This window comes from Brachycentrus maculatus, unplaced genomic scaffold (assembly GCF_059751285.1).
Source record: "Brachycentrus maculatus isolate JH-2025_06_01 unplaced genomic scaffold, ASM5975128v1 h1tg000269l, whole genome shotgun sequence".
Taxonomy (NCBI): domain Eukaryota; kingdom Metazoa; phylum Arthropoda; class Insecta; order Trichoptera; family Brachycentridae; genus Brachycentrus; species Brachycentrus maculatus.
This window is the reverse complement of record NW_028281020.1, coordinates 2249518-2275451: the sequence shown is the minus strand read 5'-3', so window position 1 is coordinate 2275451 and position 25934 is coordinate 2249518. Positions and strand designations below refer to the sequence as shown.

The 25934-nt window shown below is 30.9% G+C and overlaps 1 protein-coding gene across 1 annotated transcript; it reads right to left on the bottom strand.

Annotated features, from left to right (window-relative positions):
• Nucleotides 1-1842: 1842 nt before the first annotated feature.
• LOC148305586 (sodium-dependent nutrient amino acid transporter 1-like) lies at nucleotides 1843-20209 on the bottom strand. The gene is made up of 11 exons (XM_088266471.1): nucleotides 20076-20209; nucleotides 14912-15233; nucleotides 13463-13670; nucleotides 12223-12493; nucleotides 11254-11357; nucleotides 8579-8765; nucleotides 7643-7819; nucleotides 6302-6401; nucleotides 3845-4021; nucleotides 3097-3194; nucleotides 1843-2022 (listed from the first exon to the last, which is right to left on the bottom strand). The coding sequence occupies exons 2-11, from the start codon at nucleotides 15213-15215 to the stop codon at nucleotides 1861-1863; spliced, it is 1788 nt and encodes a 595-aa protein (XP_088122597.1). The 5' UTR covers nucleotides 15216-15233; nucleotides 20076-20209; the 3' UTR covers nucleotides 1843-1860.
• Nucleotides 20210-25934: the final 5725 nt, after the last annotated feature.

Below are 25934 nucleotides of genomic sequence, written 5' to 3'. Positions count from 1 at the left end.
TCACCGAGATTTTTACGTCTACCGGTTTCGAGACGTACCCGTCTCTTCGTCAGGACAATCACTAACACAGCATGCAAACAATACTACCCTTCACCACCATAGCACCATTTACACACTCAAAACTACACAAAATGTCTAACACATGCGATTTTTGGTCGACCCGAAGACCAACATGCACTATAGTTTTCAATACAGACATGCGTTACGAGCCGAGGTTAAACGTATATTAGGCGTATTAAACGTATATTATAACCTCGGCTCGTAACGCATGTCTGTATTGAAAACTATAGTGCATGTTGGTCTTCGGGTCGACCAAAAATCGCATGTGTTAGACATTTTGTGTAGTTTTGAGTGTGTAAATGGTGCTATGGTGGTGAAGGGTAGTATTGTTTGCATGCTGTGTTAGTGATTGTCCTGACGAAGAGACGGGTACGTCTCGAAACCGGTAGACGTAAAAATCTCGGTGAGTGGTTATATACTAATTTTATTAACATTTTTGTAAAAAAATAAATAAGTAAAAATGACTAACCAGAAAGTAAATGCTTTAAATATTAATAATATTGAGAAGATTTTTATTTTATTTTAAAATACTTTGATTAACAATTAGCATTTTTTATAAATTTTATTAAAAAAAAAATATTTAGAAATTGTCTTAATAATTTATAAAAAACACTGTTTTATTTTAAGGATAAATTATTAATACATATATCGTAGTCGTACAGGAGAAAGTGACCAACTAACAAAATGCAAAATGTTCAGGAGGGCCATTTAAGTCACTTTTACTTGGCAATAAAATAAACATCAATGCAGTCAGTCTTTTTAACAAGTCAAGATATCATACATCTAAGTTAAAAATCTTTTGGTTTTTTTCAGGGCAATATTAAGCAATATTAGCTAGTAAGATATCAAAAAGCCAATGATCACATTTTTGTCACGGTTTGCAGTCAGCGAAACTAACAACGAGATGACAAATTTACTCTTTACTTATACACCCACTCAATATTTTAGCTTAATACAATTTTTAAATAGATATGTATTGGGATGCGATTGGTGATATTTTCGTTATATTTATTTCACGCGTCGTGGACAGATTTTAAAATAATTATTTATTCAATTCATTTTTAGTTACTGTTAATGTCAAAACCCATCAACAGGTCATATATGACGTGGCCGAATGACACGATTAATGGTATTTAGTTTGTAACTACACTCCTAATCCATATACCAATATATCATTTATACAGTTTCCAAAAGTCCGTAGGCAAATATGACAAAATGTTTTTGAACAGGTGTTTCAATTTTTGGTGTATTGGGATTTGAATTCATAATTACCGATTTTAAAACACAAATTAATATGCTGAAAATGTATAATTATAATGGAACACCTTTGAAACATAGATATTTTTAAAAAATAATTATAATGGTGAACCTTTGAAACATGGATATTTTTAAAAAATAATTAAAATGGTGCGCTTTTAAAACATGGATATTTTCAAAACATAATTTTAGTGGTGTGCCTTTGAAATATGGATATTTTTAAAACATAATTTTAATGGTGCGCCTTTAAACATAAATATTTTTAAAACATAATTATAATGGTGCACTTTTGAAACATGGATATTTTTAACACATTGTGTCGGGCTGTGGTCCCGTGGTTAGTGTCGAGGACTCTTAAGACAGAGTTTCTCGGCTCGAACCCACTCTATCACAATTCGATACCTATTTCTAATAATGAGTTGCTTAGGCTCACAGAAACAGTATGAAATCGAAATATTTATATTAGTAATAAGAACACAAATAATTTTTTTTTAAATTGCTTTAATAATAAATATTGATAAATCTTTCGAAATAACAACTAATCTAATATCCTAAAAGATCATAGCAGAATTTTCTCCATTTTGATAGGTCGTCTCTCCCATTCCTTTCTATTTCTTTATCTTTCTTGTACTGCAACCATTCCTTCCGAATATCTCTATCCATTGGTCCCCAGTCATATGTTGGGGAAAATGCGGAGTGAATTTTCTGAAAAATTCAAAATTGTAACCATTACCTACCAAGATACCAACATGACAATAATTTTATTAAAATATTGCAATTTTAAGTGAAAGAGTAAAGTAACTCAGTTGAAAATGCTTAAAATAAAAAAGGCTACCAATGCTTAATTTTAAGTAATAACAAAATAACTGTGGACATAAAAGAGGGAAACTTTCAACCACTCAAAAATTCGTTTACATCGGTTATTTTTTTAATAAACCCACGAAAGAGAAAGAGCAATAATAAATTAAAAGCCAGCTCAAATCAACCATAGATGTTATTGCAAACACATGCACATATAATTCACCTCGCACATGAAGCGAGGTGAATTATATCAAATATCATTCACTCCTTTCAACAACGCCATATTTCATAAACATTGATTTTTCAGGAGATCGTTTTTAAAGTTTAAAAATATTATAAAATGTATTAAAAATAAATATCAAGCCACTTTTTGAACTTTTTACTATGTAACAGATCTTTTTAGGTAAAATATAGAGGTTTTTTTTTCTCCATTTGAAAAATATTTAATATACTTTAAAAAAAAAACTAAACAATACCTTTTCGTCAAAATGTAAAAATAAAACTTTCTGTCCTGTAGCGGGTAAATGTAAAGTTAAAAATATGCCGCTTTTGCTGGGATATAGTACATTTTCCTGGCATTCCGAAAACAAACACAACTGAAAATTAAACGATTTTTGATATTTGACGTTGTTGAAAGGAGTGAGCGATAGATGAGTTTGATTATGACAAAAATTTCAGTTTGGTTTTCAATTTCGGGTAGAATTGTAAATGTTATACGCGTATAAAGTGATCACTTAAACCACCCAATGACTGGTCGTAAGCCCTGGAAATCTCTCAAACTTTCGTATCCTTTTTCATCTTTATTGAGATGTCGAAATGTACAAAATATCTTTTTTTAAATTTACAATTTACAGGTGTACAATTTTGTAATTTTAGAACCCATCATTGAAATTAAAATAATTGAAGGACTTATTTCTGGTACCAACTTGAAAGCAGATTCTCAGACGAAATAAAGATAATTTTTATCCTATTACTTACATTCCTAACTCCCGGTATGTGTCTACGCCTATAGAAGGCTAAACCAGCAAATATGGGAATCTGAAGAAATCCAAAAATTGACAAGATCCAACCGCATACTGAAAATCAATGAGAAATGAAACAAAAGCTTTATAGTTTAAACAAATCCATTTCACGAAAATTTTAGAACTTTATTTTTGTCTCAATAAATATAAGCATGTTCTTTTTAAAACTAGCTTCACCTAGCGACGCATTGCTATGGCTCAGCCTGATTAAACGCAAAAGAAAGAAAAGATAAATCATACAACTCTAGTTTGTTCACTTTCAAATTGCTTGTGAGCACACAATATTTCAGCGGCTATCAAGAAGCACGCCGTCCGCCATGAGCAATATAAATCATACGCGTATTGCTGTCACATGCAATAGACGGCATTAATAAGCTGTTCATTAAAAAAAATCGTACATAATAATATGCTAGTGGGTTTATAATATTTAAGCAGCTGTCAAGAATCACACTCCCCACCATGTAATGGTGTATTGCTTTACATGCAACAGATGGCACTGGCATTGAAATCCGAAAAGCTTTTTTTTAAATGCTTCATAAATAAAAACACGCGCGGATTCGAATAAAACGTTTCAAACGTGTCAAAAATTCAAAGTAATGGATTAATAACTGTAGAATATTGAAGATTTTGAACAAAAGAACATTTATATTTTCATTTATAACGGTATTGAGAACTCAAAATAATAAATACGTATTTATTCTTACCTAGTGCACTGGTTGGGTATGATGTGCCCGAATATTTAAGGGGTTCTAGTGTTACAAAAAAATAAATCAATATTACAATCAGCGTGCAAGGCGTAACTATGACCCAAGATAATCGCCAAAATATTCCAATTCTTTTCGCCAACATGAACTCGACGTCGTCCATGAGGTTTTTTATTCCTGAAATAATATTAATAATAATAATAAAACCCTTATCCGCACCCCAATGGTACATAGGGCACGGCGTCATATAACGCAGTGTTATCTTGATCGTTTACACATGAAGAAGAGGTGATCAGCCCTCCGCTTCAGGAACCAGTCCAGGGTAATATTGAATAAATATTACAGTGAAAAAATCACTTTTATTTATTAGACCAACCCCCTGGGAATCGAACCCGGGACCTCAAGAATGGTAGCCGGGCGTGCTGGCCATTACACTACGGAGGCAGACATTCCTGAAATAAAGACATAGAAAAAATCAGTGTACCCATTTATTATGTTAATAATATAATTCTGATTATAAATTTCTATGTCATTCCTGAAATAAAGACATAAAAAATTATAATCAGAATTATATTATTAACATAATAAATGGGTACACTGATTTTAAAAGGAGTTTTCAGTGGGGTGAAAAACTTTCATTTATATTATTCATTGATTTGGCTTTAACTTTGTGGAATGACATGATGATAATAATAAATTAAAAACTTGTATTATACCACTAATTGAATTTTATACCACATGACTAGTTTTGAAAATTTCAAATGTTTTCATCGACAGTTGATCACAAAAACCAATGAACATATAATCATTTAGGTATTGGTAGAGGTGGGAGGGGTAATAAATAGAGGGAGGGGGGTTAAGAGATGGGTCTTGGTTTAATGGAAACATAGACAATAACGCTCAATAAGTGGTCTAATAAAAGTGTTAAACGTTTCATAATCAATATTCATTTGGTTAAAAATTTCATCACACATATCGCTCACTCCTTTCAAAAACGTCATAAATCAAAAATCGTCAATTTTCAGTTGTGCATGTTTTCGGAATGCCCAGATATATATATCCCAGCAAAAGCGGCATATTTTTAAACGTAATATTTACCCGCTAAAGGGCAGAAAGTGTTGTTTTTGCATTTTGAAGAAAGGGTATTGTTTAATTTTTTTTTTTAAATATACTAAATATTTTTCAAATGAAGAAAAAACCTTCAGGTTTTACCCGAAAAGATCTGTTGCACAGTTCAGTAAGTGGCTTGATATTTATTTTTAATACATCGTATTATATTTTTAAGCCTTTCAAAACGTTCTCCTGAAAAATCAAGTTATTTTATTTATGACGTTCTTAAAAGGAGTGAGCGATGTGTATATAAAATCAACAAAAAAGATACAGAACACAAAACTATCAAATAAAAAAAACCTTTGAAATACTGGACAAGTCTGGTAGCGTGGTGTAAATTGTAGAAAAAAACCTTGGATAATCTTTATCTTTTAATATAAAAAAATCAACTAGCAACTGATACTTAAGTATTGATACATCAACATAGATGAAATATGAGAAAGTATAGGCATTAACAAGGCTTACAATCTGTTATAGGTTTGTTTTAGTGATCACTTTATACAGTGTAACATTCGTCATTCGACCCAAGATATACAGTCACAACAAAACTCAAATTTGGGATTTGAGTAGTGAAGTTGTCAATCATAGGTAGAATGGTAAATGTTACACATAGATAAAGTGATCACTTACATCAGCCTATGACAGATCGTAAGCACTATGAATGCCCAGACTTCCATAATTTTCTTCATATTTATTGAGATATCAATAAAAATCGTGAGATAAGAAAATTCTTTAGTAGGGCAAAATCTAGAACGAATTATGTTTTTTTAGCTTACATTGCGAATTATTTATTTATTTTTTAATTCGCGAAGGAACAAAAAAATGACAATCGTAAAATATTGTTAATACTAGTAGCTAAGCAAACGAAAAGAAAAAAAACTTCTCATGCTAAGAGAGCACTAAATACTTTTGACTGGTAACAGTCGTTAATAGGTGACTATTACCAGTCAAAAGTATTTAGTGCTCTCTTAGCATCAGAAGTTAACAGGGAGAAAATTAATAGAGCTCTCTTACAAGTCTATGTGTATAACAATATTGATACTTATTTTAGATAATTTATTTAGCGTTAGTTTCGTCAAGCGGGCTTACAAAGAAGTGGATATATGATGATGATAATGATAGATTAAAAAAAAAAACGTCGAAATAAGAAGAACCGCATTATTATGCCCTATTCTTGGGCTGGAAAAATGTCCAAGATGTTGGGCAGGTGCCTCCCTGAGCGATAATTACGCCGGAGAGCAGCTTATACGAGTATATTTCCCTTTTTATCCCAAATATTTCAGTCATCTACCCCCTAACTGTCAATTTCTAACAAATATAATTACTTAGTTTTATTAGACTTCTTACCGTATATCCATACAATAGCTGATAATTGAGCGATTCCCAGCACAAATGTAATAACTGATACACCATGATGATCAACTAGAGCAAGAATAAATTGACCACCCTGAAAAGAATACCATATATCTAAAACAAAATAGCATATTGCTGCCATTCTTTTTAATAGATAAATACTAAGTATTTAAATGTAATTTAAATAGACATTAAATTATATTAAATAAAAATATATGAAAACAAAAACAGAATTTGTGTCAGGTTGTGGTCCCGTGGTTAGTTTCGCGGACTCTTAAGTCAGAGTTTCTCGGTTCGAACCCAGTCTACCACAATTTAATACTTATTTCTAATAATGAGCCGCTTAGGCTCACAGAAATAATATGAATTTTAAATATCTATGTAAATAATAAAAACACAAATATTTCAATTTAAAAATTGAATAAAAAAAAATTTCAAGCAATATGATTATTTTACATTTTTAACATCTCAACATAGATGAAAATCTGGATCTTTAGAGGGCTAATATAGGCTAGTTAGGTGATCACATTACACACGTGTAAGATTCACCATTCTACCCATGATTGTCATCCACAGTACTCAAATTTTGGAAGTCGTACATTTGTTTATGATGAATCTCATGACGTTCTGTGATTGAGTTGAAGACAGCCATCTATGATTTGATTTAGAAAGCTTGAAACGTTAGCCCTGTAAATACCCAAATACCAAAATGTTGCGAATATGATTGTCGCTCGTCCTAATCCTTCTTCTGCACTGATCACCTTTGCTCCAGGCATCAAACTGGATCCTTTTCCTGTGATTTGGTAAATGTCCATTCACTAACGAAGAATTTCTATCTCAACTAAAGTTTATTGAATAAATATTGCTTAAGTAATATATGTGTCGCCTACTTTCAAAATCCGCCAGATCCATGTAAGTCGATTTTACAAAAAATGCAAAATTCTCCGGGTAACATTTATGTTTCAAAGATTTGTCTATCTTTATATAAAATATTATGAAATAGAGGATTTTCGCATTTTTTTAGAATTATATTCAGTTTTTAAATAAAACACGAGAAACAAACCGATGATGACGTCATCTTAATGTTTGACCTATCCCCGCTCTCTGATTGGCCGATATGGGTCAGAAGGCAAGTTCCATGAATATAGCGGAATTTGAAATACAAAGCTGTTTTTAAGTATTTTTTGGCAGGATTTCCAAGTATATAAATATTTTAAACAATAAAACCCGTAATTGGCGTATTTATTTTAACATCTTATAAAATTGGATCTGGCGGATTTTGAAAGTAGGCGACACATATCCCTTTGAGTTAATTAAATAAATAACGGTATTTACCGGAGTGGTGTAAACCACGCCCACTGAGAAACCCATAAGTGAGACGCATACAGCAACCGTCCAGTTAGGAACGGAGGGGAATCTGTCCTTGATGGCAGTGATGATGCAGGATGCCATACCCACGATGGATCCCAGAGCGAGGATAAACATCATGAAGAAGAATAGGAATGAAAATAGCTGAAATTAATAGACTACAGCTACAGAAGGTATCGAACACAACATAGCCAAGAACTTTCATTCATATTTTATATATGAAAAACATTTTTAACTTTGTGATATGGTAATATAACACTCTCCTTATCATTCCTCGTTCACTTTGTGTAATACCACTTTGATCAAAGTGGTATTACACAAAGTGAACGAGGAATGATAAAGAGAGTGTTAACTTTTGCTAAGCCTAGTGTGATTCAGGTTTTACCTAAAAAGATCTATTGCACGGTAAAAAGTTCAATAAGTAGCTTGACGTTTATTTTTAATACATTGCTTGTATATTTTTTAATTATTTTTAAACTTTAAAAACTTTTTTGATATTTGACGTTGTTGAAAGGGGTGAGCGATATATGAATTCTTTCTTGTCTATTAAGAGAATAAATGTATATTTAATTATGAGAGGTGTATGTGTGTGTATGTGAGGGTGGGAGTAAAATGGTGGGGGAATGGTAAAATACAGGAAGGAAAAGGACAAGAATACAGACAAGTTTAAGTTTCAAAAATTGATGAATGGGTATTCGATAGAGGGCAGGATATTGAACGTTACACAGGTGTACAAAGTGATTACTAAAACCTGACAAATGCTAGGTAATACGCCCTAGAATGCTTAGACTTCCATCTTCCTTCATACATAAAAAAACATAGATGCTTCATCTCAAGTCGAGACACCTTTAATGTTAAAATCCTGTTAATGTGACAAATTGGTTGGTTCATCTACAAACTTACCTGTGGAACTGAAGTAAACATTGAAATGGCGGCTGGATAGGATATGAAGGCCAGCTCAAACCCTCCTCTGACCACCTTTTCTACCGGAACACCGAGAGACGTGGAAAGGTTCCCCAGAATGCCAAACACGGTGCATCCGGCTATCAGGCTGGTAATCGCGTCCATCGTCGTGATTATCATGACGTCACTAAAGCAATGAAACAATTTTGACTATTCAACATAGATGAAGAAGAATATGGAAATCTGGGTTTATACAGGGCTATCATCTGGCTGTTTAAATCTCACTTTATACAGTGTCACATTCAACTATCAACCAACTCATACATATCGCTCACTCCTTTCAACAACGTCATATCAAAAATCGTCGATTTTATATTGTGCATGTTTTCGGAATGCCCATAAAATGTACTATTTCCCAGCAAAAGCAGCATATTTTTACTTAATATTTACCCGCTAAAGGGCAGAAAGTGTTGTTTTTGCATTTTGAAGAAAAGGTATCGTTTAATATTTTTTTTAAAAACTAAATATTTTTCAATTGGAGAAAAAACATTCAGGTTTTACCTAAAAAGATCTGTTGCACAATAAAAACTTCAATAAAAGGCTTGATATTTCTTTTTAATACATTATATTATATTTTAAAACGATCTCCTGAAAAATCAAGTTTTTTTTTAAATATGACGATGTTGAAAGGAGTGAGCGATATCATGAATTTCGCGTGCATGGACGTAAATGAACGTCCAAAGTCTGTCTGTCAATTGGTATAATGTAACTTATATAGCAATGGCATCTGTGGATATGTATTTTATTATAATTTTAAAATATTTCAAGAGGTGTTGTATTTCATTTTTATTATTTTTACATAATATCTATGTTCATAAAACATAGATTTCGTAGAAAAAAACCTGTAAAAAGAACCCACTCCCTAGGGAAAATTGGACATCAATTATTGTACTCCAGGAAAGGTTAATACGTTAAGAGAGTTAAAAATATCGTAAAAATCAGTGCATAAAAGTCGCTTAGTTCTAGATTCCGTAGTCAGCAAATTCTACGGTAGCAATACAGTACGGGAAGCGTAGTTCGCAAATCAATACACAGGTGAGTCTTGCGGCTAGACGCTCACTGACGTCACACCACGCGTCCCTACGATTTTAGTATAATGTAGGAAATTAAATTATTAGAGATAATTACTTTCTAACTCCCTTATTTCATTACAGGTTCAATAAGAAGCATGTATCTTTGTAAATACATTTATATTTTTTGCCAACAAAAATATTTCAAAAAATAATCCCTTGACTTAAAACGATTCCACTTTCTTTTCTCTGCCTCTACAAGTCACGAAAACACCTTCTTTTATTATGCCACAACCTTTTTTTAGGATGGTTGAACAACTTTCGTAAGGATTTGATCCAAAGAGCTTTATCGATAGAATCTCGATTCATCTGGTCGCTTGGTGATAATATCTTTCCATTTGTTATTTAAAAAAATCACTGGGTAAATATCAAGATGTTTAAAAAATCTATTGAGTGTTTTGATGTATTCCGCATCATCAACACCGCACAGTGTTCGAAAACGATGCGGAATGCATCGAAATATGTGTCAAAGTAGATTTAAACAAATAGTGGTATTTACCAATTAAACCTTTAATTAAATATATCGTAGTCATACAGGAGAAGTGATTAAGTGGATTTTTTACAAAAACGTTATCATTGACTATTTGATATCTTACTAGCTTAATATTGCCCTAAAAAAATCCCAAAGAATTTTAAACTTGGAAATATAATATATTGACTTGTTAAAAATGACTAACTGCATTGATGTTTATTTTCTTGCCAAGCAAAAGTGACTTGAATGGCCCTCCTGAACATTTTACGTTTTGTTAGTTGGTCACTTTCTCCTGTACGACTACGATATTATAAATTACCTTTAAGCAATTATTTGTATATATTCTTAGTAATGCATTACTTCCTAGCAGTTTTCTTTCTATAAACGTGAAAAGTGTGAATTATTTAAATGTCGCGTAGCGTTTTTCCCTACAGATTTTACGTAGGGTAACTTTTCCTATAAGCGTTTGCTTCCATTTCTCTTTCAATACAGTTTTTTTTAACTTATCTTTGATATCTAAGTGGAACCGATGCGCATAGCGCAGTACTCTTTAACTCAAACTTGTATCCAAGTATTTTACGATACAAGTGTAAAGTTCTTTTAAAAAATAAATTACCCTAAAAATGTGATAAAACTTATTTGATAATATCGCTCACTACTTTCAACAACGTCACAAATCAAAAAAACCAGAATTTTTAAGAGATTGTTTTTAAAGTTTAAAAATATAATGAAATGTATTGAAAATAAATATCAAGCCACTTATTGAACTTTTTATTGTGCCACAGATCTTTTTAGGTAAAATCTGAATGATTTTATTTTATAAATTTAATAAAATAATTAAACAATACATTCTTTTCAAAGTGCAAAAACAACATTTTCTGCCATGTAGTGGGTAAATATTAAGTTTAAAATATGCCGCTTTTGCTGGGATGTAGTACATTTTCTGGGCATTCCGAAAACATGCACAACTAAAAATTGGCGATTTTTGATCTATGACGTTCTTGAAAGTAGTGAGCCATGTGTTTACGTGCGGTATTTGTGAATGAGGATTTGTCTATGTTATATACACTCACCGATAAACATTATGCCTAAAGTTGTTGTAGGACGAGTACATAATAACGCTTCCGAAGCAAACGGATAGGGAGTAGAAGCATTGTGTGACAGCCGAATACCAGACCTAAAAAAAGTTTTGAAAAAAAAGTAAACAAATCACCAATGAATCAAAAAAATTATTCGTTTAAAAATGGCTCAAATATAACCAAAACCTAGACATAATAATGAATTTCGTTACAAATCAGGAAATGAAAACACACTGATACATACGACTCTCAACACTTTTTTGTATTTGTTTTGGGAATCCGTTTGTTTTATCTGAAAAGTTATTGAAATAGTACCTTTGTGTTAGTTTTTCTATTTAATTGATTAAGCGTTAACTTTGTGGAATTACGTGATTAAAACATAATTCACAAGTAAAAACACAAGGGTTCAAGTTTCTCAAGCCACGTTTTGTTCTATGGGGTACATGATGTACATGTTGAAAAAACTAGTCAGTTGTAGAGCTAGCTTTCAATCTGTAAAATCATTTTATCATTCTGCAGCATCAATAAGATCTTTGGACTTCCTCTATATGTCGTTCGAGGAAGATTCATTATAATTGGCTTGTTCACAATATGATCCAGTTCTCTGCTTTCTATATGCCTATAATAATAATAATAATAAAACCCTTATCCGCTTCCCAATGGTGCATAGGGCACTGCGTCATATAAACGCAGTATTATCTTGATCGTTTACATATGAAGGAAAGGTGATCAGCCCTCTGCTTCAGGTAGCAGTCCAGGGTAATAATGAATAAATATTATAGTGAAAAAATCACTTATATTTATTTTACCCCCATTGGGAATCGAACCCGGGACCTCCATAACGGTAGCCGAGCGTGCTGACCATTACACTACGGAGGCGTTACCTGGTATATGCCTATACCATCTTAATTATTTCTTATATTTTACTATTGATATGTTTATAATCTAAAATTTAAATCCTACCTTTGGATCCAGGATAGATTCAAACTTTGGTGTAAGGAAGAAGAAAAGGCCCGTACCAGCTCCGGGAAGGGTGACAGCTCGGAAAAAGAGTCCAATCAGGATGACGTAAGGAAATAAGGCGAGGAAGTAGGAATACTTCCCTGTAGCCTTAACTCCTTTCAGAAGGACCAGCGCCACTAACAACCACACGGCGAGTAGGTGCAAGACCATCTTCCAGTCTGGGGATCCGAGCCCACTGTCGATATTATCTATCTCTTGCAAAACGGTTTTTCTACAAACATAAAATCATCTCAACATAGATGAAGAAGGATTTGGAATTTTACATTTAGTTTTACTTGGTAAATATCACTATTTCTCTAAGTGACTCAGAAATCTACATAGCTACGGTTTATGCAACACCGCTTATCATTACTTTACTCAGGCTCCTACTTTTTAAGTTTTATAGCCTATGCCTACTCGTGAGTGGATTTACTCTTTATGTTTAAAGTTACTTTAATTGAATGTAATTCATTAGTGAAAATTCTATGCAAAGACACTCGCTACCTCGCTAGAGGCATTAGTTTATACATTTCATTGATTCTAAGTTAGCAGTGAAGATACTAAGGTAATCTATTGTGATGTGTGTTTCCATGCATCCTGCATTATTTTCAAACACCGTATAAAAGTGGTTTTAACCAAGTAAAACTTAAATTAAAAATGGATTGATAAATCCACAAAATGACAGCCAAATCAATTAAAGTGGAAAAATCAATGACGCGCTAATTAATTTTCTTTAAAACCAGGTAACATTTAATTTAATTGCATTTTTTTGCTTAAAACACCATTTATGTATCAAAAAACATTTTTTTCTTCGAAATAAATAAATATATGGTTTTGAAAAGAAAAGAGTTATTGAAAGGAAAGAAGTTACAAAAATTATTTAAAAAATATTTATTCGCCAAATTCCAATATATGTATGCTCGAAATAAATGAGCACGGACAACACGTGTGGCTTCTCGCGCAGCCGGTAGCGTAATGACTCTTCATATTTAAGTGTACGTACACCCCTAATGAAAAAATATAGAAGACTGGGTAAGTACGGGGTACACGGGCTGCTTCAAGTGATCACTTTATACATGTGTAACATTCAGCATTCTACAATACATTTTTTACAAAACCAACCATAGATGGTACCGAGAACTCAGATGTATAAGAAGGTATCAATCGACGGATTTATGTTTATTTATATAGAATGACTTACTGAAAATAGAAGTCAGCGGAACTTCTATTACTCGATGTATTGCGATCTGAGTCTGAAGAAGAATAACAAAATTCCCACTCGGGTTGACAAACGCTCCATGGAAGGGTGGCATTAAACGATTCAAACAGGAAGTAGAGAATGATGGCCATCAGAGATGAATAATACGTCAAAAGGCACGTCACGACACAGGCCTGACCACTTCCGGCACCTAGGGAGTTTTGACACTAAAATTAATTTTGTTTTGAAATAATTAAAAAGGCTATTATATTTTTAAAGCGTAAAATGAAGAGTTCACGAATTGGTGTAATCCTGGGTTTAACAGTAACAGACATCAATAGTTGGGTAGAGGATAGGCAATTGAGATGCTATGTATTTTTTTGACATCACAACGAAAATGAAGAAGAATATGGAAGTTTGAGTAATTACAGGGTTTACGACCTGTCATAGGCTGGTTAAATGATCATTTTACATAGGTGTAACATTCACCATTCTACCATTAAAATACTCATTCTTTCATTTTATTCTTCATCTTTGTTGAGATGTCAAAAATGTTCAATAACTCCCAAATGGAGAAACCCAGGTTTGTGAACACATTTTTGAAGTATTTTGACACACTCAAAAAAATTAAGTAGTTAAATGTAATTTGATATTGATTTTAATCTTTGATTTAAATAAAATTGTGTTTTTTTGGATTGCTTGGTGTTGCATAATGTTTCACTAAAATAATCTTAGAATCAAAGTATCTTTCATGTAAGTTAGAAAAAATATTTGGGTAGTATATAAAAAATTCAACAAGGTTACTTTCATTTAAATATACAAATATGGTATGTACAGTATTGTACAAATATCGTGACGCGTTTCGTCTTATTAAGACATTATCAAACAAAAAAAGAGTTCAATGATGTCTTAATAAGATGAAACGCGACACTATATACATCTTTGTACATATATATGTACAATGTCATATGTATTTCAAAAATCGACAATTTTCAGCCATGCGTGTTTTTGGAATGCTCAGATAATGTACTATATCCCAGTAAAAGCGGTATATTTTTAACTTAATATTTACCCCCTACAGGGCAGAAAGTGTTGTTTTTGCATTTTGAAGAAAAGGTAATGTTTAATTTTTTTTTAAATAAAGTAAATATTTTTCAACTGGAGACAAAACATTCAGGTTTTGCCTAAAAAGATCTGTTGCACAGTAAAAAGTTTAATAATTTGCTTTATATTTAATTTTAACACATTGTATTGTATTCTTTAAAAACAATCTCCTGAAAAATCTAGTTTTTTGATATGTGACGTTGTTGAAAGGAGTGAGCGATAAGTATTTGAATAAACATGGAATTCAATCCAATAGCCTTGTATAATTTGAATATGTTAACCAAATATTTAAAATGGAATTTATCCAACTGTCTGCAGTTACAATAAACAAGAAAAAAATATGTTTACCTCTCATTGCCGGACAAAAGTCGTACACCTTGATACTTCCCTTGCTGGAGAACTGTCCCATTATCGACTCGATGAAGTAGATTGGTTTCCCGACAAAAAACAGAACGAAGACATAAGGGATGAGGAAAGCACCCCCTCCATTATCGTAGGCCGCGAATGGGAACCTCCACACGTTACCCAGGCCTACTGACATGGCGATACAGGACATAAGAAATTGCAGCTCCGAGCCCCACGTGCCACGCTCTTGGTAGATGCTTTCATGTTTGGATTGGGCGTCATAGTCGGCATCAGCTGTAGGCACCATCGCGTTGCTTTGTTTGGTCTGAAAATAAATACATAAAGCTCATTCACGCAACAGTGGCCCAAGGTATGTATGGCATTGAATTTATTTATTCTTGTATTCTTCTTATCTCTTCTTCGTGTCCCTTATTAGGTTATACCAACGTTGGAGATCACTATGACAAACGCTTCGCGGTCCTGCGGCGTCCGGAACAACTCTTCCACTTCTCTCATCCCGGTCCAGTTGCGAATGTTGTGTAGCCACGATGTTTGCTTTCTGCTAGGTCCTCGGCGTCCTTTTATTTTTCCCATCATTATAATTTGCCGAATGTAATATTCTAGTACAACATTTTGAGTGTGTCCAAATACTTGTTCACAAAGTCTTGATTATCTCCAATTATAGGAGCTATTTTCATATTATTCATATTATTGGGACACACTCAAAATGTTGTAAATAAATTATCTGGTCAAATAAGCTTAAATAATAAAAATGAAAATGATATCTTCTGACGTTTCTCATGTGCGTGATTCCAATCCAGGATTCGGACCTCACATACTAATTAAGGTGTTTCTGCTCAATAAAAAGCTCCTTTTCATCTCACCAATGGATATCTTTAGTGAAGTTCTAGTGATTCAAGAATAATGTTTAAAAATTGGTTCAAATATAAAGAACTTCCAAGAATTTGAGTAGTGTGGTTGTCAATAATGGGTAGAATTGGTGAATTTTACACGTGTGTAAAGTGATCACTTAAACCAGCCTATGACGGTCGTCAGCCCCGTAAATGCCCAGACTTCCATATTTTTCTTCATCTTTGATGAGATGTCAAAAAAATAAAATTCCAGTATTGTAAGCCAGAAATCAGAAAGGAACAATTGAATATGTTAGGGATATCGTTCCGAAATGTTTTCTTACAATTATTTTTAAAAAGTATTAAGGTAGGTACCTCTTTCCTTCATAATAATTTATCTACGAAATAAAATAATGCAAAATAACATCATTTGAAATTTTGTATTACTTTCAAAAACACATCGTATATCATTTCAAAGTTAATTCATCAAAGAAAAATAACATACTTATAATTTCAGTGCGTTCGTATTATATTCAAGGTTATCCCCACAAGATTTTTATTCCATTTTATGTTTTGCGATTTGGGAGTAAAAAATTAAGAGTAAAAATATTTTTCAATACAAATTTTTACACCCCTTTGATTTCTTAGTAGTTTTAGGAATACCTTCACTTATTTTGTAATTTTAACAGACGAATAACATTTTAGAACAAATAAACAATCTATTCCAAATTATTTTGATACGTGAATGGTGTATTTGGATACAGAATTGACTGGTTGTTAGGATTCCTGATCATTGAAAAATAAATATTTATTTTTAATTGATGTTGGTGTACTTTTCATAACCCACTCAAAATGGGCTTTAAAAGTTTAAAAAAAAGAAAAAAAACCTTTTGGAAAATAGTTTCTTCAAACATTCTGTACCTAAATATTTTATTCCAGCTTTATTAATATATTAAATATAGTCACTAGTCTATTAACACATTTTCCATACCTTATAATATCTATAATCAGAATGTGATTAATATATTAGTTGTAATGATTCATCAAATTGTAATCATTAAGAATAATTAATCCTGATATTTCATGGTCGGGCGAAGTTGATGTTACTGAGAGGTTTGTGTATATACTGAGAATACTGCAAAAACTTTTCTCTCGAAAAAAATGAGTATTTTTTTTTCTAAATAATACAAAACATAAATCCCGAATCATGCTTTTGATTTCCAGAAAAAGTTTTACACCTTAAACTTGTTGGTTTACCAGAACAATATTACAATTGAATTTGAAAGTTGGAAATTTGAGTTAACGTAACTTTCAGAAACTTTTAAACTTTCACGTGCCAGAGCAACCTGTAATATTTTCATTTAATTTATCTTTCCAAAAAATTTCAACGTTCGCATTAAAATCTCAAATTATGACGCGTTTTTGGAATTTGTCATATTATCAATATTACATAAAACACATTTTTTTAAATGTGAACAGTTTTTTTTAACGTCATATAATACATTTTATTATTGTTCAATATAATTACTACAAATTGTTAAGGGAAATATAATTTTTAAGGGAAACCAATGGATTTTTTAAAACTATTTATTCATAAATTAAAGAGCAAAACGATAAGTGGTAAAAACATTAAAAAATCAACATTTTATATGATTCTTTCCATAAAAGGTTGCATATTATTTAAAAGTTATATATTATTTAAAAGTTATTATTTAAAAGTGTAATTATTATTATTATTTTATTTATTTAAGAATAATTGTCATTATGTATAGTTATTAATAAGTTAATAATAAATATGGTAAATGTTTATAGCGCCGTTTTTCTGGGATATCACCTCAAGGGTGATTAATACTTATTAATAATTATGTAAAAACATGAAAATTTTAATTTTCCATTGAAAATTAAATTAAATTAGTTATTTTGTAACACACAAACATATCTTATATCGAATACACATCTTTTGTAAATAAAGCGGACATATTCCAGTTTTTTTTCCAATGGTTTCAGAAAAGCAGTGCATTTAATTTTATTACATTAATATTATTTCTTTAGATAAATAACCCTACTTTCGTGTAAAACTTCTTCTTATAGCTTTCTGAAACAAATTCTTTACAAAATCGGAATTCAATGCACTTGAATTTTCATACAAAGCATAATTATTGTTCATTCTTCGCATTTCGAAGTTGTGCCACAGGACTCACCTAGGGGAATAGAGCCTACCGTGAGGGTGAATAACTGATAGGACTTAGATTGTCCGAACATGAATTTATGCATCCCATAAGGCAAGGGCCTGATTAGGGGAAAGCAATATAATTAAGCTTGCAATATCTAGACCAGCGATTCTCAAAGTGTGCTACACAGAGTCCTATCGCATCGTGATAACATTCATCGTGATAAGCAGGATAATATATACAATGTAGTTTTTTTCCACATTAATTATATTTGACCAGCAGCCGGGTTTCATCGTAACCGACATCAACAGTCTGATGATGTCGGTTAAGACGAAACCCAGATGTTGGTCAAATAAAATTTATGTGTAAAAAACTACAAAGTTGTTATTTTATTCTATAAAATGCAGTTCCACCAAGAAATTTCAGTACAAAACTTAAATCTACAATTTTGTAATGATGAAAAAATTTTCCTTGTACGAGGATGTTTCATATACATGATTATAGAAGTCAGTATTTCATAGTGTAGTTGTTTTTATGACTCTCATTAAAATATTAAATTATGAATTTAAAACAAGGTTTTGCTTTTTTTAGGGATCTGTAAAATATTTTATGATTTAAAAGTGTTTCGTCACCAAAAAAAATTAGAACCGCTGATCTAGACAATTTTTTGTTAATAAATCATGTTTTCCTTTGTAATGACGTAGTTACATTTGGGTACTTATTCCATTTAATTATTACACCATTTAAGTATTACTTTTAAGTATTACTTATTCCATTTAATTATTACACCATTTAAGTATTACTTTTTGTAGTATAATATAACAAAAACTTATCATGTGACGCTGTTGAGATCAAACCAATTTGCACCGTATGTTTTTTTTTAAGATATGCAATAAAGACTTATTGTCAAAAAGCTTGTTATAGGATACAGACATTCTAAAATATTACTTTTCAATAACTTCTCAAAAGAAAAAATATTACAAAAATTATACGTGTTATGTTATTTTAGTAAATTATTGAATTAAGGCTGACGAATAATTTTTAACTGAGCGAATTATTTCAAACACACTCTTATCCTGTCATTCGATAATTAGTCTGGTAGTCAGCTGTCGAACTGTCATTTTCACATGTGTTGCGTTATGGCTGTATTAGATGTTTTAAGAGAATTTAATATAATATTTATTAAATGCTGGTCAGGAACCAAAAATATTACTAAACGGTCATACAATTATCAGTACGATAATTAATTTTACACCAATTGTAACATAACGTGGAGCAAAGAAAAATTTCCCTTACGATGAAACACTTATAAATTGTCTTTAAACATATATTTCAGTTAGATTAAATATATCACCCTTTTTAAAAATACGCTGTCTTGGGGTTTAAATTTAAAGCAAGTTTAATAAAGAAAGACAGTTGAATTATTTAAAAAAAGAAGGACAAAAAGTAAAGGTTTGAAGGACGACTTTTATTATTTTATTATTATGAATTATAACAATTTACAAATTTACTCCTGTCCGAAAAAGTATATCACGACTAGTTTTCATACGAAAAATAACATAATTTGGACAAAAAATTGTCGAAACTTACAATTTGGGACTTAATATCCCAACGATCTGTTTATGAAAGTGCGGATTTTCAGTATTAAAAAACGTTTTAGACCACCAAAGTCAAGTTCAGATAAATAGATAGGCACGTTTATTTTTTTCATAATGGAAGATCTTTTTCACAGTCAGTTTTTATTTGCCACTAATAAAGAAATAATATCACTTTCTTTAATATTTGTAAAAACTACAAAAATAATACAAAAATCATAATTTGCTTCATTGTCTAAATACATAACTCACCAACCCCTTAATATCCATATTTTTTAAAGTAAAAATGTAGGTATTCTACGTATTTTTCTATTTTTTTTATCCCAATAGATAATTTGATAATTCAACAATACTTCCAGATATTTTCGATTGAAAAATTAATCCGCTATTTTGTTGACCTCTGTTTTTGCTTCAAAGCGTCCGTATCATACTGATAAGTATGTGTAAATATATATTCATAATAAAACATCATATTCATTACTTCCTGTTTTGGAAACCGGGACTAAGGTAATAATTCACAAGAAACTAAAAATTAAAGTAATTTACTGACCAGTTATCCAGTTGAATTTACTAATCCATAGTAATTGTAGTGATAGTATCGAAAATTTCTTTAGTTAAATATACGTTCAAGTAGGTTGTTTATACTCGACATTAATTTAGGTTTGACAATGATTTCCGTCAATAAATAGCAACCGATACTCTTTTTTTTAACATTCGATTAAAATGAAATTTAAAAAATAAACAATAAAGTACTTACACGTACAGTGGTAGATACTTTATTAAAATTAAATAATTGACTTGACAATATATAGTTAATTACAATATGTAGATAATGTCTCTTTTCAGGTAAAATCAATGTCTTGATTATTTTATTACAAACAAAAACATCAAAGTAAAAAAAACGATTTGAAATAAAAACTCTTTGTAGGGTAAACAGATAGTATCTTATGAGATATTTGCTCTATACCAACAAATTAGTTGATATTTTTATATGACTACGACTAACACAGCAAGATTTGTTTGAAAACTGCTCCATACATTTGTTCTCGGATTTTAACCTGTCCGGGAGTATGGACATAAATGAATGTCAGTGCGATTTTTCCCTAAAGGAGTATCGACGTTAATGAACGTCGAAGTCCGTCTGTCAGTTTTTATGATGTTACTTGTATAGCAATGACATCTGTGGATACTTGTGTGTAAATTTGTCATAATTGAAAAATATTTTGAAAGGAGTTTGAAAAAATATATTTATACATAATTTCTATCTTCAAAATACATCGATTTACTGAAAAAAATCATGTAAAAAGAACCCACTCCCCAGAGAAAGTCAGACATCAATTTTTGTACTCCCGGAAATGTTAAATACCAATTAAATACGAAAATGAAATACGAAAATTTTAAGCGTCATATTAAATTTTATGACAATAACGTTTTTACGTAGCGAACTTCTGATTTTTGGGGTCCACATTTAAAAATATGCTGTTTTTTAAAGATATTTGATAAAGAAAAAAACTTATCTTATCGGACTGATATTACTAGGCCGCAGGCAGTGTCACTTTGTAATCCTCTTTATTTCATATTATTTACTGTTTTGGAATTAAATACATTGAATGACATGTCGATGACTCAATACTTGTATTAGACCACTAATTGAGTTTAATTTCATTACACACGACCAGTTTCGAAAACTACAGAGGTTTTCATCGAGAGGTGATCAAAAAACTTACCACCCGCCTCACCAATACCTGAATGATTTTTTTACTCGTTATTTTTTGTGATCACCTGTCGATGAAAATATCTGTAGTTTTTGAAACTAGTGTGAAATGAAATACAATTCAATCTAACCAATGTTTAATTTTTAATTACCTCTTAATTTCTGTGTCAGTAATTTAATTAATTACGTAAATTAATTACCTCTTTATTTATGTGAAACGTAATAAATATTACGTTTCATATAAATAAACGATTGCATTGGGTCATTCTTGGAATCGTTATAGGGTTATTTATATTTTTTAATATTCAACTACATTTTGGATAAAAATTATTGAGGTAGAAGCATTTCTTACTTACAATGAATAAATATTGAATAGGGAAATAAAAGATGGGGCAATGTTCATTATTTAATTTATTTTTAACTGAGTCTAAAACACAAATATTTATACATAAGACAAGGCAATTATTACGAGGCACATTCACTCATCCACCTGTGCAGAAACCAAACTAGCTAGCGACGCATTACACATTTACAAGTTTTTATATTATTTAATATGTATATTACATACTCTTTTTTTGTTCTTATCCGCATCTGGATGCACCACTGGTGGTGTATATGGCACTGCATCAGATATTGCACTATTACATTGATCGTTAGCTACATGCAGCCAACGTTATCACGCTTTGGGTATCACTACAGGGTAACGTTTTAAATATTAGAGTCTTACAAAATAAAATACTTATTGTCTTAATTACCCTAGTAGGAATCAAACCAGAAACTTTTTGTAAGGTAGCCAAACATGTTGACCAGTAACACTATGGAAGCTGACTTTATGTTATCTATTTTTTTACTTTACTTATACACCTATATTTAAGTTTATATTTAACTGAAAATGGATTTACAAAGATATTATTTATTGATTCGGCATTAACTTTGTAGAATGACATGATTATTTTATTAAAATCAAACAAACTTAAACTCGTTTTCGAAACTAGTCGTTAGTAAAAATAAAACTCGTTAAAGAGGTATATTCAAGTGTTTAATTTTAATAAAATAGACTTACAAAGAATAATAATCGGCAAAATTTAAAAAACAAAAACCGTTTAGTTTTCTGGTTAATTAGAAGAATCATTATAAACGAATTGAGAGCAAATACTTAATTCGCAAAACCCTCCAAAAATACAGAAATAGCTATTTTAACACTTTTGATTGACATCCATGTATGCATATAAATATTTTTTATTCATTTCTGTCATCTTTGTAAAAAAATTGGAAAAGAAATTAGAACTTAACGGATAATACTAATTTACAAATACACTATGATATAGTCAAAAACTGACAGAATAACATATGACAGTTGTTTACATTGTTACCGGTATTTTTGTACACTTTCATGCAAAACTGTAAACGTTTTGCTTGTTAACATATTTCAGTATTTGATAAGAGGGCACTATAAACAATATTAATAGCTAAAATAATGTTAACGGCTACGTCCGTGATTAAATGGTTACATTATTTTAAAGATATAGTCATACAATAATTATATTTCGTAAAATACAATACAATATTTGCACCGCTCGGCGGTTGTTGTTATTTTTATTAATGTCGTTGTATACGTTCACGCAAACCCGAAAACGTTTTGCGTGTTAACATATTCAAGTATTTGATAAAAGAGGACTGTAAATAACATTGATATGTAGTTAACATAATGCTAAGTTAGAAAAGAATCAATTAAATTATTAATAGATTTATATTATCCACTGACACTTTGTGGTGGAATTGCATTTTTAATTTATTATTAGATTAAAACCAATATTTTTAGCTTTTCCACTTTTTTATTTGACCAGCGACCGGGTTTCATCATTACCGACATCATCAGACTGGCATTATACCAGACTGGCATTATACCAGTCTGATGATGTCGGTAACGACGAAACCCGGTCGCTGGTCAAATAAAAAAGTGGAAAAGCTTAAAATATTGGTTTTAATCTAATAATAAATTAATTAAATTATTGTATTAACGGTAAGCATTAATATTTTAAGCATATATTTACGGTAAAATTTCACTTAAAAAATAATTGTTCTACAATTCAAAATGCTGTATTTAATATAAGGAAATATAGGTATGTGTTTGTAAAATAAAAATTTGTATAAAATATTTTTTATTTACACTTTAATTTTAATGTGTATAAACAAAGATAGTTGTGTATAAATATAAATAAGCATTAACATATGCTATGTAAACCATAAAATTAACATTAAATAATACTTTTTTAGGTGAATATTTATTAAGATTCTACCTAAATATCACAAGTGGTTTAGAAAAAAAAAGGAAATTATTGTTTACAAGAGTTTAATGAGGCGTGTATTGTAGAATTATCTTACGAATATTGTGGATGTATTAGAAACCGTTTTTGTATTTGTATGTTTTAGAGCGAAAAAGCAAAGATAAGTACGTTGCAAATCCGTATATAACAATTTTTCGACTCGTTCCCTCTCGTTGACAAGTATTTTTTTTATCATCTTCAAAATGAAATTCGTTAAATAATTCTACTTTTCATCATTATACTATATTCATGCATCTTTGTAATTGAGTGATTCATTTTAGAACCCCTCTTATAGTAATAAATAAATAATAACTAGATAAATTATAATTTTTAAAAGGGTTTTGAATAAAACGACTCCAATATTTTGAACCCAGTTTCTGTAAAGATAAAAATATATAATTTAGCACAAGAGGCATATGATTAAACCTATTTGAACTTTCAGAAACATAAAGCTTTAAAGCATAATAATAATAAAATGAAATAAGTACGAGTATATTACTAAATTACCACTCGGTAGCGATAAATATTTGTTTCTATTTATTTATTTTGTGTAATATATTAGTATTTTGAATTTTCTTTGTTTATATGTGAATTTGTTGATTTTTGTTAGAAATTTATCAAAATTTATATTGTTTATTCCGCCTGTTTTCAGAAAATCGAGAACTTAATCATTATTTTAAGTCAAATTATATTCATTACATACAAAAAACAATATGTGGTTTATCGATCATTTCTCACATTTTAAACCTCACCCTAATGCCTGTAGTATTACTGAAAACTCACCGAATTTCAGCATGCAAACAAAATTCTGACTTTGTGTAAATTTAGGAGGAAATTTTATTTACACTTTAAGTTACGGTCAAGTTAACATAGACCGCAAAACCAGAGCAGTTAACATAACTTTCTATCGGTAGCCGGAAAGTTTAACATTTTGGGTACCTACTTACATTAAAATTATTTGTGTTTTGATTTAGATTAAAAATAACGATCTTGTTTTAAATTGAGAGAGAAATTCATTTATTTTTATAACTCAATGAATTACGCTGTAAATTTTTGTCATTTCAGATCAAGCAAACAAATTTTCATCAATCTTACTTTTTACAGGTTTTTAGTACGCTTTCTTTTTTTCAGAAAGGGGAGATTTTGTTATATTTTTATCAAAAACCAGTTAGTTTTTTAGACCGTCGCACAGTGGGGTATATTGGCGATCTGGGCGGCCAATATTATTTTTCGTTCTAAATCGATTCCAAATATGCCTTTTGACTAATTCATTGTATTATATGGAGATATTTTTTACTTATCAGTAAAAAAAAAAATTTTTTTTTTTTTAATAAATGCAAATCGTAGTAAATAATTTAAAAAATTTAAAAAATATTAGTCCGAGAAAGATGGCCATGGTTCCTCGTCCGGACACAGTTCTTCTTCCGCTTTTAATATAAGCGATTTCTTCATTTGTTTTTTTTTTTTGTTTCCTTTATAAATCGTATTCTTATTGGACGACAATAACGTGGTGAAGAAGGAATTGGGTTTTGCCAAATAACCTTATTATTCAAGGAACAAATAAGTTGTAGGGGCACAAACGAACTCTGAAATATGTTTGCATCGGAGTCTGCATCATTTAAAAACGTTTGTTTATATTGAGCTTGTTGTGCTCCATCACAACCCCACTTGCACATTTAAACTAATGTTTCTCTTTCTTTTTTATTTAAATTTTGTAAACATTCTTCTAAATGTGTCAATAGTCGCGTGGTAGTGTGATCCATTAAACTCTGTAGGTTTACTTCGGCACAAGTTTCAGTTACTCTGTAAGCTTTCTTAGCAGGGTAACACTCGAGTTTTGCTTTTTGTAAGATACTGTAAGACGGGTATAGTTTTTTATGAGAACTCCTTACTATTTCATATTGCCTTCTCGAAAGATCGGCTTCAACAAAAATAGATAAAGCCTGTGATGGAGTCAATTGCGTTATCCGGGTATTTTTTTGCTGGCAACGAGAATACGCTTTCTTATATTTGGTAGCACGCTTAGGTGTACAGATAATTTCTTTCAACACCAAAGAAGCATCTCTCATCCCGCTTTCTCCTAACTTTGACCGAGTAGCATGGGTGAGCACATCTAATTCAATATGTTTGCGCAAATCTTCAGTTTTCCTTCTTTTGCTTCTCTGACTTGATTCACCAAACGACTTTGATGGTCGTCCTGATCGATTCATTACCCAAGGAATTGTAAAAGTTCCGTCAAGCCAATTTTCATTTTTTATCAAGAAAGTTTCCTCCTTTCTGACTGCATTAGTCTATCTTCGTTTCATTTCAGACTTGAAATGCGAAAAATCGTTTTTAATTTTCATTGCACACTCGTCAGAAAAATTAT